The following is an 18,500-nucleotide window of genomic DNA, read 5'->3' on the forward strand; positions in this document are numbered from 1 at the left end:
AGGCTTTTCTTTTCCCTTGGATAACCTCCCTCTTTCCCAGCACTGTAAGTAATGAGCCAGGGTTGACCCTCCATGCCTCATTGTGTTAGATTTCAGCTTCTGACCTTAAAAATGAAAGCAAATCGATAGGGCGGGACACGTGAATTCCAAAGCCCAGGACGCAAGCCAAGTGTGGAGTGGAGGGAGGAATGCAGAGCTGCACAATATACTGGGGAGTAGAGAGGCTCTTTCACCTCACCTTCAATAGGGACCAACACTGTATCGCCAGTGTGCTGCAGTGAATTTGCATGTAAATTGTGTGTCACCCAGTGCATTTGGTGTGCGTAATCTAAAGTACCGCAGAGGGGATGGGGGGGAGAGAGCTCAGAGCTTAGCCAAGGCTTGGGCTTTAATATACATTTGGTGTGCGTCAAAATGTACTGGGACACTTTATGTTAAGTGTCATAACACAGTATTTGTAGGACAATTTTACTTGGCTTTGAGTAGTAGCGATAGTTTATATGCAGTTTAGAAGCACTTACAGTAGCTAATATGGTGTAATTCAAGACAATGAAATGACATGTCAAAGTATCTCAGCAAGAGAGTGATATATGGTGAAGGTCTTGACCACCTGATGTTTGTATGAAAACTGTCCCTAAATAACCCCTATTAAACTCCCCAGTCCACTTCCTAAATGGAGTCTCTGTCTCTGTCTCTGTCTCTGTCTCTCTCTCTCTCTCTCTCTCTCTCTCTCTCTCTCTCTCTCTCTCTCTCTCTCTCTCTCTCTCTCTCTCTCTCTCTCTCTCTCTCTCTCTCTCTCTCTCTCTCTCTCTCTCTCGCTCTCGCTCTCTCTCTCTCTCTCTCTCTCTCTCTCTCTCTCTCTCTCTCTCTCTCTCTCTCTCTCTCTCTCTCTCTCTCTCTCTCTCTCTCTCTCTCTCTCTCTCTCTCTCTCTCTCTCTCTCTCTCTCTCTCTCTCTCTCTCTCTCTCTCTCTGCGGTGAAGCACATTGTGTGTACTCACTATTCTAGTGATAGAGTGGCTGGCCGTCAGTTCCAGTTAGCCCAGCATGATAATTGGCCTCCAATTGATAGACGCAGGCTCCCTTCACACTCCTGGGGTCTCGGCTCATTGTCGGAAGAGGCGACACACTGCCCGAGAACACTCGAAATTGCACATCAAATCAGCCATGCTTCACGGGCCGGCGCTAACGCGTGGGGTGGGTACCACGCGGGGGGGGGGGGGGGGGGCGTGTGTGTGTTCTTCCATAGCTCAGTGTGCAGTGTCTCTCCAGGGAGGCTAGGGTTTAACGTGGCTAACTGGAGCTGCTGGTGGCTGTACTCTCTCTCACTTGCTTTTTTCCCCCCTTCTCTTCCTCTTCTCTCCTCTTTCTCCGTCACTGCCCAACCCTCTTCTCTCTTTCCGTCACTTCCAGCTCCCCCCCTCTATCCCTCTCTCTTTCTCCCCCTCTATCCCTCTCTCTTTCTCCCACTCTATCCCTCTCTCTTTCTCCCGCTCTATCCCTCTCTCTTTCTCCCCCTCTCTCCCCCCCTTCTCCCTCCTTTTCCATCCCTCTTTCTTTCTACTACGCCCACAGGGCCTCCGTTACCCCTCTGTCACCGGGCGCAGCATCCACGGTATAGAGAGATATATAAATAGGCTGTGAGTGGGGAGCCCTGACTCTCACACCATAAATCCACAGTGGGAGGGACACGAGGGGGGAGGGAGCGAGGGGTGCAGAGACAGAGGAAAGGGATGTAGTGTGTAAAAGAAAATGGGGAGAAATAAGGTATATATCATGGAAAGGGAGCGATACGCTGTAGTGATGAGGCGGGTTTGTTGACGTACGCAGGGAGAGGGAATTGTTGAACGGTTCAGATGCTGAGTCTCATTAAAACCATCTCACCTGTAGAGGTGCAAATTGTTTCGAGAATGCCTCCAGACTCGGGAGTATGAAGTCGGGGAGGAAAATGGCACGCCAACATCTCTCAACACATCATTTTGAGGATGTCCCTTCTATAACAGTTAACCACCAGAAAGGCCATTCTCATGATCCCAGCTCACTCATGACACAGTGATGTTTGCAAACCAGATCAGTACTGTCCTGTATGCCATAGAGGTTTAGGAGCAAACTCACTGACCAGAGTCTTTAACAAAGTCCGGAACGATATACACCGCCACTTTTTTCCTGTCTGTTGGGTTCCATCAAAGATGTGTGAGTTATACTCACATTACTTATCAAAAAATACATTTAGCTCTAACTCTTCCTCTCTTTAAATTATTATTATATATTTTTTATTTAACCTTTATTTAACTAGGCAAGTCAGCTAAGAACAAATTCTTATTTACACCGGCCAAACCCGGACGACGCTGGGCCAATTGTACGCCACCCTAATGGGACTCCCAATCACGGCCGGATGTGAAACAGCCTGGATTCGAACCAGGGACTGTAGTGAAGCCTCTTGCACTGAGATGCAGTGCCTAAGACCGCTGCGCCTCTCGGGAGCTCTCTTCTCTCTTCCTGTATCTATGCTCCCTACCCGCTCCGTGTGAAAGATACCTACATATCACAACCCACACATACATAATGTATGTGTTTTATATACTCAAATATATTTAGCCCTAACCTCTTCTCTCTTCCTGCAGCAGCCCTATGCTCCACCCCTCCACCCCATGGCTCCGCCCAGCCCCAGCCACAACAGCTGCAGTCACGGCGGATCCGAGCTGCTGAGTAAAACTAACCTGTACATCCGAGGCCTGCCCCCAGGGACCACGGACCAGGATCTCATCAAGCTCTGCCAACCGTGAGTGTGGCACACACACGCAGACGTATAGAAACACACACACACACCTACTCCTACACGCAAACACACACACACAGAGGTAAAGAAACACACACACGCACACCTGCTCCTACACGCAAATGCACACACAGACGTATAGATACACACACACCTGCTCCTGCACACAAACACAGACACACCTGCTCCTACAAACAAACACACACACATGCGCGTACACACACACACACACACGCTCGCACACCTGCTGGTACACACTCACCCTTATTAAAGTTCCACCAACTGTGAATGTATAGAAACAGACACGGGTAATCATAAAAGCTCTGCCAAGTGTGTGTGTGATACAAAAACACACACATGCGCATGAATGTGCACACACACACACACACCTACACAAAGCTCAATAAAGCCCTAATAAAATGTAGATTGGACTGCCTCCCCCAGGAACCACGGACCAGGACCTTATCAAGCTGCAGCCCACAGCCCACACAGACACACACACACACACACACACACTAACAGCTTTGTTCAGCTCCAATGAATTCCTCATTAATAAAGACTGCAAATTGTGAAATACAGGCTAAAAGCAAAGTCTGCCGGTTGCGTAACATTTTCTTGGCCATCTTTCCAGAAATATCCCAGTCAAATGCAGCCAATTATTTTATGATCTTTTGGAATCGGAACGCTCTGCCCAGTATTCGGTAATGCTCCTACTATGTCAGAAGTCCCGCATGTCTTGATCTTGACCCATCGAAATTCCATTAGCTAGACAGCAAACACGACAAGACAATGGAGGCACTCGGCGTTTTGACATTGCATGTCTCTTAGCCACATAGCCGGTCCCATTTTGTATAATCTCACTGTAGACCGCGTCCAATAAAACATTCCTTTTGCCGTTTTATTGGAACATTGGACATCACACCATTACTGCCTCACTGTCCTCTGGTGGATGCTTCACGTCACTTTCTCCCACCCACTCTTCCAGTAGCATTTCTCTCTGTATATTTGCCATTCGCCTTGGTCAAAGGCATTGTCCAAGTGCCCCCAAGGTTGCCCGAGGTCTGCTGTGCCAATGAAAATCCAATGCCAATGAAACTTTAATTAGCCAGCCACTGTTTCAGGCACAGGCGGGTAGGAACGTTTTCAACAAAGGTCATCTGGCGCTGAAGTCTGTGACACCCGGGTCCCCCTCTGGTGTTTTTTTCCCTTCTCCGGTCTGCTGAACCCACACCTCCTCCACCCATGTCCCACTCACACCCCAACCCGCTCCACCCCACCACAGTGGCATCCTCCCTTGGCCCGTCGCCTTGTCCCCTAGGTTCATGTTAACCTGAAACCTCCGAAATGAGCCTCTGCGGTCTTCAGAATTTTTTGTTGTTGTCCTAGTTTCGTTTTTCAAGCCCCTCGTCGCCCACGTTATTTTCTCTAATCAGTATCATGGAGTTGTCTCACTCTGCATATGTGTGAGTAGCGGTGTTTTCCTCTCGGGGATTCGTCTTGAAAATCCGACCCTAGGCAACAGTGACGAGAGCCTGGTTACAATGACGGACTCTTTTGACAACTTCAAGGAGGAAGAAAACAAAATGAGGAGACAGACAACTCTCTGAACAAATCGAGATGCCAGAACGTCGCGATTCGAAACCAAAGTTTATAGTTGACGCTTACGACGAGCCACTTGCGAAATGCAGAAACAAAATGTCGTTTGATTTGAGTCCTTGTGTTGCGCTGAGTCGTACTGGTTCCCGAGACTGGGTTCGCGGGGGCCACACGCACTGTGAAACAGCCCCAGCAGCCTAGACTCCACGTATCTCCAAAGCAAGCACAGTGCCGCCAACGGATGCATTCTTGAGAGTGTGCCACATCGTAGCTGCTGATTGGAGGTCGTTACACACTGCCTGAGAGATGTTTGGAAACGCAAAAGTTCCCTCAACGACGCAGCAAGCTACACTCTCCCACAAGTCCTCACACTCAACTGCTACAGCTTCCTCTATTACTTCAAACATGGCCAAACATAAAAGAGAATCGATAACAACAATGGCCACAGAGTTTCTAATAATATGCACCGAGAGCAGTTGGATTTGGGAGTGTGCTTGATCTGTGTTTTATTCAGTTGGCTGGACCTGTAGCTCTCCAGAACCATCAGCCTGATAAATGGGCATGGAGAAGCAGCCAGAGAAGTGGGTTTTGGCTGAACACCCAGAACGAAAGGCATGGATGGAACATTGGCCATTACCATGAGAAAAATGCATGGACAAGTGGGCAGGTGGGCACGGGGGGCAGGTGGGGTACGGGGGGCAGGTGGGCACGGGGGGCAGGTGGGGTACGGGGACATCAGCGGTTGAGCAGTGCTGGGGTTTGCAGTCCACCAACCAGGAGAGGTAGAGGGGCTGAGGCCGCATGTTCTTTTGAGGAAAGAGCACATTTTAGAAGGTGCTCCAGAGCTAGACTTAGGGCCCACACTTGGAATAACAGGGGCATTCATTCTCCCTGCCAGTGGTCCAAATCCATAAATCAAAAAGCCAAGATTGAATGGACCACAGAGCTCTCCTCCCTACCCTCCCTCCCTTCTATCCTCTTCTGTTCTTCCCTGCCTACCGTTCTCCCTCCATCCCTCACTTCTGGTTCTCTGCGCCCAATTTCAGCTGTGGAACGGCTACAGCTGTGCCCTCTGTCATGCTGCTCTCCCTAGCGTGGCGCCTGATCAAATGGAGAGAAACCCAAATCAAGAGCTAATCACCGCCAATTGTCCAAATAACCTTTCCCATGTGTGGCGAGGGAAGGAGGGAGGAGTGAGAGGGTAGGAAGGGAGGGGTCGGAGTTCCACACAGCAGAGGAAGGGTTGACCCCGGGACCACCTGTTCCACAGAGCCTCTGCGACCCGAAGCGCCACATTATCCCAAACGATTCTGAGGCCCTCTGTTGACACAAGCCGGCCCGGCTAGCAGAGCCTCCCCGATCCCACGGGCTCCTTTTCAACAAACTGCCAAAAGGGAGGAAGTGTGAGAGAAGACACTCCAGTCGGTCCAGTCTCGGCTCTTTCGACTCAGTCATCGAGGCCCTGTCCGCCCAACCGCTTTTCGGGCCCAGCTCTGTCAGAACGGACCGAGATAGCGGTGCGTTAACCTCTGAGGTGGCGAGACAACTGCAGGAATGCCCAGACCGAACTCCTCCCCCACCCCGCCAACAACACGTTGTCGACCAGATGCTCTGGATGTTTCGGGAACAGAAAGAATCCCTCTCTCACTTGATCTTACTCTTGTTCCGTCTCTCATTGCCACTTCGCTACAATACCCGGCAACAACACAAATTGTCATGTGCTTTGTGTGGTGACTTTACATGGTAATTTACTTGCCTGGTTCAAACTAACGGTATACAAAATGCCTGTATCCTCCACAACATTGAGCTGGAGAGCAGTTGCTGTGCAGTAGCTGATATGCCTCCAGGCAATCTCCCACATTATTCATCCCCCCCATTACTGCTTAGTTCATTAGGATCCCCATTACAGTGTCTTCCAACAATATTCACACCCCTTGACTTTTCCACATTTTGTTGTGTTACAGCCTGAATTTATAATGGATTAAATTGAGATCTTTTTGTCACTGGCCTTCACACAATACGCCGTAATGTCAAAGTGGAAGTATGTTATTAGTAATTTGTACAAATTAATAAAACATCAATAAGTAATCATCCCCTTTGTTATGGCCTAAATAAGTTGAGTAAAAAGTTGCTTAACAAGTCACATAATAAGTTGCATGGGCTGGGTGCAATGATAGTGTTTGACACGATTTTTGAACAACTACGTATCTGTAAAGTCCCTCAGTCGAGCAGTAAATTTGTGAACACTTTACTTGACATCCAGCGTCATAACACATTACAACAAGATCATAACCATGTCCTAATGTCATAAAATCAAATCAAATCAAATTGTATTTGTCACATGCACCGAATACAACAGGTGTAGACTTTACAGTGAAATGTTTACTTACAAGCCCTTAACCAACAATGCTTTAAGAAGTTTTAAGAAAAAAAATACAAATAAGTAGATAATAAAATAGATAAGTAAAAAATTGAAGATAGAAAATAAAAGTAACAAATAATTAAACAGCAGGAGTAAAATAACAAGCGAGGCTATATACAGGGGGTACCAGTACAGAGTTAATGTGTGGGGGCACCGGTTAGTTGAGGTAATTGAGGTAATATGTAGGTAGAGTTAAAGTGAATATGTATAGATTATAAACAGAGAGTAGCAGCAGTGTAAAAGAGGGGTCTGGCTAGCCATTTGATTAAATGTTCAGGAATCTTATGGCTTGAGGGTAGAAGCTATTAAGAAGCCTTTGGACCTCGACTTGGCACTCCGGTACCGCTTGCCGTGCGGTAGCAGAGAGAACAGTCTGACTAGGGTGGCTGGAGTTTTTGACAATTTTTAAGGCCTTCCTCTGACACCGCCTGATATCGAGGTCCTGGATGGCAGGAAGCTTGGCCCCAGTGATGTACTAGGCCGTACGCCCTACCCTCTGTAGTGCCTTGTGGTCGGAGGCCGAGCAGATACCATACCAGGCGGTGATGCAACCAGTCAGGATGCTCTCGATGGTGCAGCTATAGAACCTTTTGAGGATCTGAGGACCCCATGCCTAATCTTTTCAGTATCCTGAGGGGGAATAGGCTTTGTCGTGCCCTCTTCACGATCATCTTAGTGTGTTTGGACCATGATAGTTACCCTTTAGCTCAGTGCGGTTGTTGCCTGTAATCCATGGCTTCTGGTTAGGGTATGTACGTACGGTCACTGTGGGGACGACATCATCGATGCACTTATTGATGAATCCAGTGACTGATGTGGTGTACTCCTCAATGCCGTCGTAAGAATCCCGGAACATATTCCAGTCTGTGCTAGCAAAACAGTCCTGTAGCTTAGCATTAGCTTCATCTGACCACTTTCTTATTGACCGAGTCACTGGTGCTTCCTGCTTTAGTTTTAGCTTGTAAGCAGGAACCAGGAGAATATAATTATGGTCAGATTTGCCAAATGGAGGGCGAGGGAGAGCCTTGTACGCATCTCTGTGTGGGGAGTAAAGGTGGTCTAGAGTTTTTTTTTCCTTCTGGTTGCACATTTAACATGCTGATAGATATGAGATAAAACTGATTTGAGTTTCCCTGCATTAAAGTCCCCGGCCACTAGGAGCGCCGCCTCTGGATGAGCGTTTTCCTGTTTGCTTATGGCCGTATACAGCTCATTGAGTGCGGTTTTAGTGCCAGCATCGGTCTGCGGTGGTATATAGACAGCTACAATAAATATAGATGTAAACTCTCTTGGTAAATAGTGTGGTCTACAGCTTATCATGAGATACTCTACCTCAGGCAAGCAAAACCTCGAGACTTCCTTAGATTTCTTGCACCAGCTGTTGTTTACAAATATGCATAGGCCGCCGCCCCTTGTCTTACCAGAGGTCGCTGTTCTATCCTGCCAAAAAAGCTTAAAACCCGCCAGCTATATGTTAGTCATGTCGTCGTTCAGCCACGACTCGGTGAAACTATAAGATATTACAGTTTCTAATGTCCCGTTGGTAGGATATACATGCTCGTATTTCGTCTATTTTATTATCGATTGATTGTAAGTTGGCTAATAGGACCGATGGTAAAGGTAGATTACCCTCTCGGTGACGGATCCTTACAAGGCACCCGGACCACTATACCTCCGTCTTGAGGACCTTGTCGGGTGTCTGGAGTAAATCTGTCCCGTACGACTCGAAGAAGAAGAAGAATTTCTCCAGTACGGGGTGAGTAATCTCTGCCTTGGACATGGTGACAGAAACATTATGTACAAAATAAGTTACAAATAACACGAAAAAACATACACAATAGCACAATGGCCGTCTCTGTGGCTTTGGCCCCGTTATTACAGCATAACAGCTGACATAACTTGTCATAACCTGTCATAATATGGTCACAACACTGTCATGACCCATATATTTACACCTGTTTTGACATATATTGTGCTATTTTATGGCTAGTTATCACACCTACATAAGAGTGTCAAAAGCCACTTTTATTGAAATCAGTTTTTCCCTGCCAAGAAGTTTCCTTTCGTTTGAAAGTTATTTTCTTAAGTCCTTTGTTGTTATTGTGATGAATTCTTTACAGATTTTTTTTTTACTGCATATCCTGACCATCCTGTGTCACGTTACATGGACAAAGAAAATATACTTTATGACACTGTCAAGAAGCATTATGACCATCATAATCATATAAGCCAGATAGGGGATGTACCTGATAGGCCTAATACCAAAGAAAATATCAGCATGTAAAGTAGCTAGTTAGCTGGAAAATTGCCTCAACAAATTGCACTATCAATTTAGGAGTCTACAATCTCACCATGTTCAACTTGCAGATCGATGTGCCCTCCCAGAGTGGAGTCTGACATTCACAACGACAGATATACTTTTGAGGAGATGGGAAACGTTGCCCATGCTCCGTCAATGGGCCTCACGGTGCATTCTGGGACAAGAAGCGCTCCTTCTATTGTGCTCTAACTCGAAAACCCAACATTAGCACAAATTTCGTCAACAAGAAGTACAACATTACAAATCTTTTCTGAGATGTGAGATAATTAACCTGCTATCTGTAATATCGTATAACTTTGGAATCGTGACATTTCGTAATTCCGAGGAAAATAGGCATGTTTCAAAACATATACACTGGCTTTGAGAATAAAAGCAACTGCCTGACACAGCATGACAACGCGATTGGTCGACAGTCTGCTGGGTGGGACGTTATACGTTCCCCTAATTCATTGGATTCCTATCTCCTTTATATAATATCTCTGGCAAAGGCACCATGCAATTCACCCTGGACTAAAGAGGCAGACAAATAGGAAATATGTGCTAGATCCTTAACATACACATTTCTCGAGGTAGAAATATCGCAAAAATATGATCAGTGGATCATTCAAGAGAAGACATCCTCCCGACTTATGACATTGGCCAGTATTGAAATCTGACATGTATGATAGACGTTTTCGCGATCTAAAAGTCGTATTCTTATTAACTTCCAGTGTAGTGAGAGCGACTTTATCTTTACTTCTGCCTGCTTGAATGCCAATAACTCAGATACACATGAAACATGAAATGACCCAGGGAATCGATAGAAAATCACTCAGATATGCACATAAACAATATAACATTCAAAATGGGTGAACCTTTCCTTTAATAAGGTCAATAAAAAAAATACTGTATATATACAGTTTGGACACACCTACTCATTCAAGGGTTTTTCTTTATTTGTACTATTTTCTGCATTGTAAGAATAATAGTGAAAACATCAAAACAATGAAATAACACATTTGAAGAATCTGAAATGTAAAATATATTTTGATTTGTTTAACACTTTTTTGGTTACTACGTGATTCCATGTGTGTTATTTCATAGTTTTGATGTCTTCACAATTATTATTATTATTATTATTATCTAAATGTTGAAAGTGCGTGGGCGACGGAGAGGAACATAATGGTGCAGTTTGACGCCATGTGGCGGAGAGTGATATGGGCGCTGGAGATGGGGGTGTGAGCAGGTGGGTCTGGGCAGGAGTGATGTTGTGTATGTTTGTGTGCGTCTGTACGCTGTTGTTTGCATGTGTATGTTTTGTATTGTTAAAAAATATATAACAAATGAAATCGAACAAAAAAATATATAAAATGCCACAGGATGCACTGTAATGAATCTAGAAGGGCAGTTATTTAAAAGGCACACTTTTTGGGGCGGCTGGTACCCTAGTGGTGAGAGCTTTGGACTAGTAACCGAAAAGGTGCAAGATCCAATCCCTGAGCTGACAGGGTAAAAATCGTTCTGCCCCTGAACAAGGCAGTTAACCCACTGTTCCTAGGCTGTCACTGTGAATAAGAATTTGTTCTTAACTGACTTGCCTAGTTAAATAAAAGGTAAAAAATAATAATAATAATTGTCTTCAGCAGCATCTGTTTCCTACCTCTCCTTAGCATTGGGCATTTGTTTTCCAGTATTCGAGATGGGAACCAATGGAGAAAGTCGGGGCTTGTAGTGCTGCTTTAGCTGTGACACGTGTAGATTGGGGAGTGATGGGTGAGAAAAAAATATATATATTTTGAATTCAGGCTGTAACTCAACAAATTGTGGAATATATCAAGGGGTATGAATATTTTCTGAAGGAACTGAATGTCTGTTTGAAGTGTACGCAAATAGATTATACAAGTGGTCAGGCATTTTCAACACACAGAGCAGAAGAGTAGACGGTTTCTCCTCGACCATGAAACACTATCGTGTATGTTGCTGATGTTCGTTCTGTGTGTGCAGTTAAGGGCAAGGAGTGCTGCCTTGTTTTGAGCCAGCTGCATCTTTGCTAGGTCTTACTTTGCTGACCCTGACCATAATACTGTACAGTGCATTCGGGAAAGTATTCAGACCCCTTGACTTTTTCCGCATTTTGTTACGTTACAGCATTCTTTTAAAATGGATTAAAAACAACTATCTACACACAATACCCCATAATGACAAAGCAAAAATAGTTTTTTTCCCGAAAATGTTCCAAATGTATTAAAATACAAAACTGAAATATTACATTTACATAAGTATTCAGACCCTTTACTCAGTACTTTGTTGAAGCACCTTTGGCAGCCATTACAGCCTCGAGTATTCTTGGGTATGATGCTACAAGCTTGGCAAACCTGTATTTGGGGAGTTTCTCCCATTCTTCTCTGCAGATCCTCTCAAGCTCTGTCAGGTTGGAAGGGGAGTGTTACTGCACAGCCATTTTCAGATATCTCCAGAGATGTTTGATTGGGTTCAAGTCCGGGCTCTGGCTGGGCCACTCAAGGACATACCGAGACTTGTCCCGGTGCCACTCCTGTGTTGTCTTTGCTGTGTGCTTAGGGTCGTTGTCCAGTTGGAAGGTGAACCTTTGCCCCAGTCTGAGGTCCTGAGTGCTCTGGAGCAGGTTTTCATCAAGGATCTCTCTGTACTTTGCTCCGTTCATCTTTCCCTCGATCCTGACTAGTGTCCCAGTCCCTGCCACTGAAAAACATCCCCACAGCATGATGCTGCCACCACCATGCTTCACCGTAGGGATGGTGACAGGTTTCCTCCAGATGTGACGCTTGGCATTCAGGTCAAAGAGTTCAATCTTGGTTTCATCAGACTCCTTAAGGTGCCTTTTGGAAAACTCCAAGTGGGCTGTCCCGTGCCTTTTACTGAGGAGTGGCTTTCATCCGGCCACTCTACCATAAAGGCCTGATTGGTGGAGTGCTGCAGGGATGGTTGTCCTTCTGGAAGCTTCTCCCATCTCCACAGAAGAACTCTGGGGCTCTGCCAGAGTGACCATCGGGTTCTTGGTTACCTCCCTGACCAAGGCCCTTCTCCTCCGATTGCTCAGTTTGGCCGGGCGGACAGCTCAAGGAAAAGTCTTGGTTGTTCCAAACTTCTTCCATTTAAGAATGATGGAGCCCACTGTGTTCTTGGGGACCTTCAATGCTGCAGAAATGTTGTGGTACCCTTCCCCAGAGCTGTGCCTCGACACAATCCTGTCTCTGAGCTCTACGGACAATTCCTTCGACCTCATGGCTTGGTTTTTGCTCTGACATGCACTGTTAGCGGTGGGACCTTATATAGACAAGTGTTTGCCATTCCAAATCATGCCCAATCATTTTAATTTACTACAGGTGGACTCCAATCAAGTTGTAGAAACATCTCAAGGATGATCAATGGAAACAGGATGCACCTGAGCTAAATTTCGAGTCTCATAGCAAATGTTCTGAATACTTATGTAAATAAGGTATTTCTATTTTGAATTTTTAATACATTTGCATTGTGTAGGTTGATGAGGGTAAAAAATATATTTTAGAATAAGGCTGTAACGTAACAAAATATGGAAAAAGTCAAGGGGTCTGAAGACTTTCCGAATGCACATGGTATCGGGACAGCTTGGCTTTTCATAGGCACTACCTCTGTTTGTACAGCCAGTTACAGTTAGTTAATCTCTGCTCGGTAGTGGCAGGTAGCCTAGCAATTAAGAGTGCTGAGTCAGGTCGCTGGTTCGAATCCCAGAGTTGATTAGGTTAAAAAGTCAAGCATTGAAACTTTGCATTGCAAAACATAAGGCTGCTGTTCGAAATAAAAACACGGACTATGTTATTGCGCGCCACTGCATCAACGCCAACCATGGCTCACCTTCCTCCCTGCGCTTTGTAGCCATAGAACACGTCCAAATTTCACCAAGATGAGGTGACATCGTACATAAGCCAAAACAAAGAGAGGCAGTCTGGCAGTACTCCTTAGACACTGAGGATTCAAAGGCGCTAAACTATGATTTTTCACTGTCCTCGTTTCTATAATGTTGTTGCCTTGATTTTTTGAGACTCTTGTGTCTCCGGATTCACAGACACCCAAATATCACCAACAGTTGAAGTCGGAAGTTTACATACACTAAGGTCGGAGTCATTAAAACTCGTTTTTCAACCACTCCACAAATTTCTTGTTGACAAACTATAGTTTTGGCAAGTCGGTTAGGACATCTACTTTGTGCATGACACACGTCATTTTTACAACAATTGTTTACAGACAGATTATTTCACTTATAATTCACTGTATCACAATTCCAGTGGGTCAGAAGTTTACATACACTAAGTTGACTGTGCCTTTAAACAGCTTGGAAAATTGACATAATTTCAGTCAATTGGAGGTGTACCTGTGGATGTATTTCAAGGCCTACCTTCAAACTCAGTGCCTCTTTGCTTGACAACATGGGAAAATCAAAATAAATCAGCCAAAACCTTAGAAAAAAAACATTTGTAGACCTCCACAAGTCTGGTTCATCCTTGGGAGCAATTGTGAGAAACGCCTGAAGATTTAAAACATTTTTTATTTCACCTTTATTTAACCAGGTAGGCTAGTTGAGAACAAGTTCTCATTTACAACTGCGACCTGCTCAAGATAAAGCAAAGCAGTGCGACACAAACAACAACACAGAGTTACATATGGAATAAACAAACATACAGTCAATAATACAATAGAAAAAAAGTCTATATACAGTGTGTGCAAATGAGGTAGGATAAGGGAGGTAAGGCAATAAATAAGCCATAGTGGCAAAATAATTACAATATAGCAATTAAACACTGGGGTGATAGATGTGCAGAAGATGAATGTGCAAGTAGAGATACTGGGGTGTAAAGGAGCAAAATAAATAAATAACAGTATGGGGATGAGGTAGTTGGAAGGCCTATTTACAGATGGGCTATGTACAGGTGCAGTGATCTGTGAGCTGCTCTGACAGCTGGTGCTTAAAGTTAGTGAGGGAGATATGAGTCTCCAGCTTCAGTGATTTTTGCAGTTCGTTCCAGTCATTGGCAGCAGAGAACTGGAAGGAGAGGCGGCCAAAGGAGAAATTGGCTTTGGGGGTGAACAGTGAAATATACCTGCTGGAGCGTGTGCTACGGGTGGGTGCTGCTATGGTGACCAGTGAGCTGAGATAAGGCAGGCCTTTACCTAGCAAATACTTATAGATGATCTGGAGCCAGTGGGTTTTTAGTTTTACTTGCATTTAAGAACAGTTGGAGGCCACGGAAAGAGAGTTGTATGGCATTGAAGCTCGTCTGGAGGTTAGTTAACACAGTGTCCAAAGAAGGGCCAGAAGTATACTGAATGGTGTCGTCTGCGTAGAGGTGGATCAGAGAATCACCAGCAGCAAGAGCGACATCATTGATGTAAACAGAGAAGAGAGTCGGCCCGAGAATTGAACCCTGTGGCACCCCCATAGAGACTGCCAAAGGTCCGGACAACAGGCCCTCCGATTTGACACACTGAACTCTGTCTGAGAAGCAGTTGGTGAACCAGGCGAGGCAGTCATTTGAGAAACCAAGGCTGTTGAGTCTGCCGATAATAATATGGTGATTGACAGAGTCGAAAGCCTTGGCCAGGTCGATGAATACAGCTGCACAGTATTGTCAAGGTACCATGTTCATCTGTACAAACAATTGTATGCAAATATAAACAGCAAGGGACCACGCAGCCGTCACACCGCTCAGGAAGGAGACGCGTTCTGTCTCCTAGAGATGAACGTACTTTGGTGCGAAAAGTCCAATCAATCCCAGAACAACAGCAAAGGACCTTGATGGAGGAAACAGGTACAAAAGTATCTATATCCACAGTAAAACGAGTACTATATCGACATAACCTGAAAGGCCGCTCAACAAGGAAGAAGCCACTGCTCCAAAACCGCCATAAAAAAGCCAGACTATGGTTTGCAACTGCACATGGGGACAAAGATCGTACCTTTTGGAGAAATGTCCTCTGGTTTGATGAAACAAAAATATAACTGTTTGGCCATAATAACCATCGTTATGTTTGGAGGATAAAGGGGGAGGCTTGCATCCCAACCGTGAAGCACGGGGGTGGCAGCGTCATGTTGTGGGGGTGCTTTGCTGCAGGTGGGACTGGTGCACTTCACAAAATAGATGGCATCATGAGGCAGGAAAATTATGTGGATATATTGAAGCAACATCTCAAGACATCATTTAGGAAGTTAAAGCTTGGTCGCAAATGGATCTTCCAAGTGGACGATGACCCCAAGCATACTTCCAAAGTTGTGACAAAATGGCTTAAGGACAACAAAGTCTAGGTATTCAAATGACCATCACAAAGCCCTGACCTCAATCCTATAGAACATTGGAAAGAACTGAGAAAGCGTGTGCGAGCAAGGAGGCCTACAAATCTGACTCAGTTACACCATCTCTGTCAGGAGGAATGGGCCAAAATTCACCCAACTTATTGTGGGAAGCTTGTGGAAGGCTACCCGAAACGTTCGACCCAAGTTAAACAATTTAAATGCAATGCTACCAAATACTAATTGAGTGTATGTAAACTTCTGACCACTGGGAATGTGATGAAATAAATAAAAGCTGAAATAAATCATTCTCCCTACTATTATTCTGACATTTCACATTCTTAAAATAAAGTGGTGATCCTAACTGACCTAAGACAAGGAATTTGTACACGGATTAAATGTCAGGAATTGTGAAAAACTGAGTTTAAATGTATTTGGCTCAGGTGTATGTAAACTTCCGACGTCAACAGTATGTATATTTTCATATGGCCTATTGATTAACGTCACCATTTACCTTGAAACATGTTATCAATCCAAACTTTTTACGTTGTGTCTCATTGGGCAACTAGGCTATAAATAGGAGCTAAGTACAATGGTCAGATCACTCTAAGGAAGACCTCAGCCGGACGTCGACACGTCAGTCACCTGTTCGCGTCCTGTACAATGGGTGAAAGTGAGCAATAGTGGAAATCAATCTCTGCCTTTTTTTGTTTAGTGCTCCAACTCTTTCTACCTTGAATTAGTCAGTTTGGAAGTTTTTCTTGGGAAACCATTTTCATGATTCTTGTCATTGTTGTTGAGCACCCCTCCTTTCTATTGTTTGCTGAAGTGCGAAGGCCCGCCTAAACTATTGGTTAAAAAAAAAATGGGTCAATGTGCCCTTGAGCAAGGCACTTAACCCTAAATCGCTCTGGATAACAGCATCTGCTTAATGACTAACATGTAAATGTCAAATGAAAGTGCCCCTCCATCCGTTACAGTTGCAGCAGCCTAAAGACTGATTGACTTGAGGACAGGAAGCCGAGCCCTCAGGACTCTACAGTTTCCTTCCCTCCCAGGTGCTTTGACGTACCCTCCCTCTCGGTCTCCATCCCTTCCCCTGCTTTCTCTCTCGCTCTTTCCCTTTCATCTGGGGTAGTGTGGAGAAAGCAGCACAGATGAGATGTGTTTGTTTGTGCGTGTCAGACAGAAATGCGTGGCTTGTCGGCTTGACAGGTTGTAGACGGGTGTGGACAAACATTCTGGAATGCTGAAGCTTGAAAGAGAACTGTGGTAATAGCTATACTAGTGGAAAATAGCCATACTGTACACTATACCCATTACTCCTTCTATTAAACATACAAGTCGACACACATACAAGTACACACACAAACACACAGCCATTTTTCTCTCCCACTCACTCCATTAAAAGCACTCCATATCTATAGTGGAGCCACTGTGGTCGTTCACTCTCGTTCTCTCTCTCCCCCTCTCTCTCTCTCTTTTTGCTCCTACTCTGGCTCTCTCCCTCCCTCCCTCTGGTACATGTGGGTGGAGATCTCTGTAGTGAGCTACAATCTGATGACCGGCCAGCATCTTTCACCAGCACTGCCTGTCAGAAATGCATTATCCCGTGTGTGTGTTCAGCGTGTGAGTGTGTGCATGTGTGTGTGTGTTATTTTTGGCCTGATACAGATCCTTGGGTGACAATGACATCACCACTAAATAATTCTCAGGTCATCTGCAGGCACTAACTCAACATGGCCAACACTGCTATTGGAGGCGTGTCAGGCTAGCCTTAGTTAAAGCCTCTTAAACTTGACAACAAAGAGCCAGATCCCAGATGAGGTTAAACTGGCCAAATACAACCCGATCTTGGGTGTGATCACATTTTGGACAGCCCTGGGCCAGTTGACAGGGTTTCTTGAAGCCAGAAAATGATTGGCCTAATCCACCGGGGTCACAATTTGTCAAAGAGCCGTTGTTGCCAGAAGCGCAGTTTTCATAATTCCTATTCGACACATTAATGTCAGGATGACATTTTGAAATAGAACTGTTGTCTTCCACAGTATGGAATACGCCCCACAGTGAGTAGGACCGGAGGGCGAGGAGGGCCGAAGAGCTTAGACCTGCAGATCATAGAAGCAGACAGAGAAGAGCTTAACCGACAACAGTAACATCTTGTACAGTGGTAGTGCAGTGGCCATGCAGTGGGATATCTTCAAAGGGCAGGTCCCTCTACAGTACACAAGTACAGCTCAGGAGAGTGGAGCGTGATTGATTTTGATTCAGTGCTACTCGAGTGAGCAGCGGCTCTCCCCCCTGCCAGGTGTCCATCAGGATAGAGCAGACTAGTTCAGCAGTACACAGCACCTGCCTGTCTGTCTCCGCAGTACACTGGGAGACTGGGGCTGCATCCCGAGTGGCACCCTATTCCCTATATAGAGCCCTGGGCTCTGGTCAAAAGTAGTGCACTATATAGGGAAATGTAGTGCCATTTGGAACACACTTTGGGCCTCCTCCCCTGCCCTAACTCTCTGTCCTGTAGTCAAAGAGGAAGCTCCTATGTTTCCAGGTGTACTGGTCCCAGTCCTTATTGCCCCACTTCACAAATAGCTGTGATTTGACCCCTGTCTGCCAGGCTCACCTTTAGAGCTCTGAGAGGGGTCGCGCTGAGCTTGAGGGTCAACCGGAATGTGACACTAACTCAGGGGCCCGGGATTCCAAGGTGCCATACCTTGATGTAACACACCTCTCTCTCTCTCTCTCTCTCCTTCTTTCCCGTTTCACTTTCCTGCTTTCACTGTATCACTCAATCTGTTTCTCAGACCCCCTCGTCAGACACCCTGGGGTGCCCACACACACACACACAGGACAGACTTTGACTGTATCCCCCTAGTGGATGTGGTTATACCATGTAGTCAGTGAAAACACAGACATGAAGCAGAAACTGCCTGGAGCTGTTTCCCACCTACCTGTCATGCCACTTCACATGTCTACCGCAGCAAACAAACACCCAGACAGCGAGGGCCTTTGGAGAGCCAGCGGGGGGACAACACCACGCTTGGGTGGTCTGCCAGTCTCCCTCACCCCTCCTCCTGCAAAGCTGCACCAGTGTGACGT

General features: G+C 45.5%; 1 protein-coding gene across 2 annotated transcripts in view; it reads left to right on the forward strand.

Annotated features, from left to right (window-relative positions):
• LOC139554450 (RNA-binding motif, single-stranded-interacting protein 3-like) overlaps window positions 1-18,500 on the forward strand; it is a 243,065-nt gene that overhangs the window by 63,520 nt on the left and 161,045 nt on the right. For both annotated transcript variants that reach the window (XM_071367259.1, XM_071367260.1), the window contains one exon: window positions 2,623-2,780. In XM_071367259.1, the coding sequence (XP_071223360.1) occupies window positions 2,623-2,780 (158 nt within the window). The remainder of the gene's footprint in view (window positions 1-2,622; window positions 2,781-18,500) is intronic.

Source organism: Salvelinus alpinus, chromosome 26 (assembly GCF_045679555.1).
Source record: "Salvelinus alpinus chromosome 26, SLU_Salpinus.1, whole genome shotgun sequence".
NCBI lineage: Eukaryota > Metazoa > Chordata > Actinopteri > Salmoniformes > Salmonidae > Salvelinus > Salvelinus alpinus.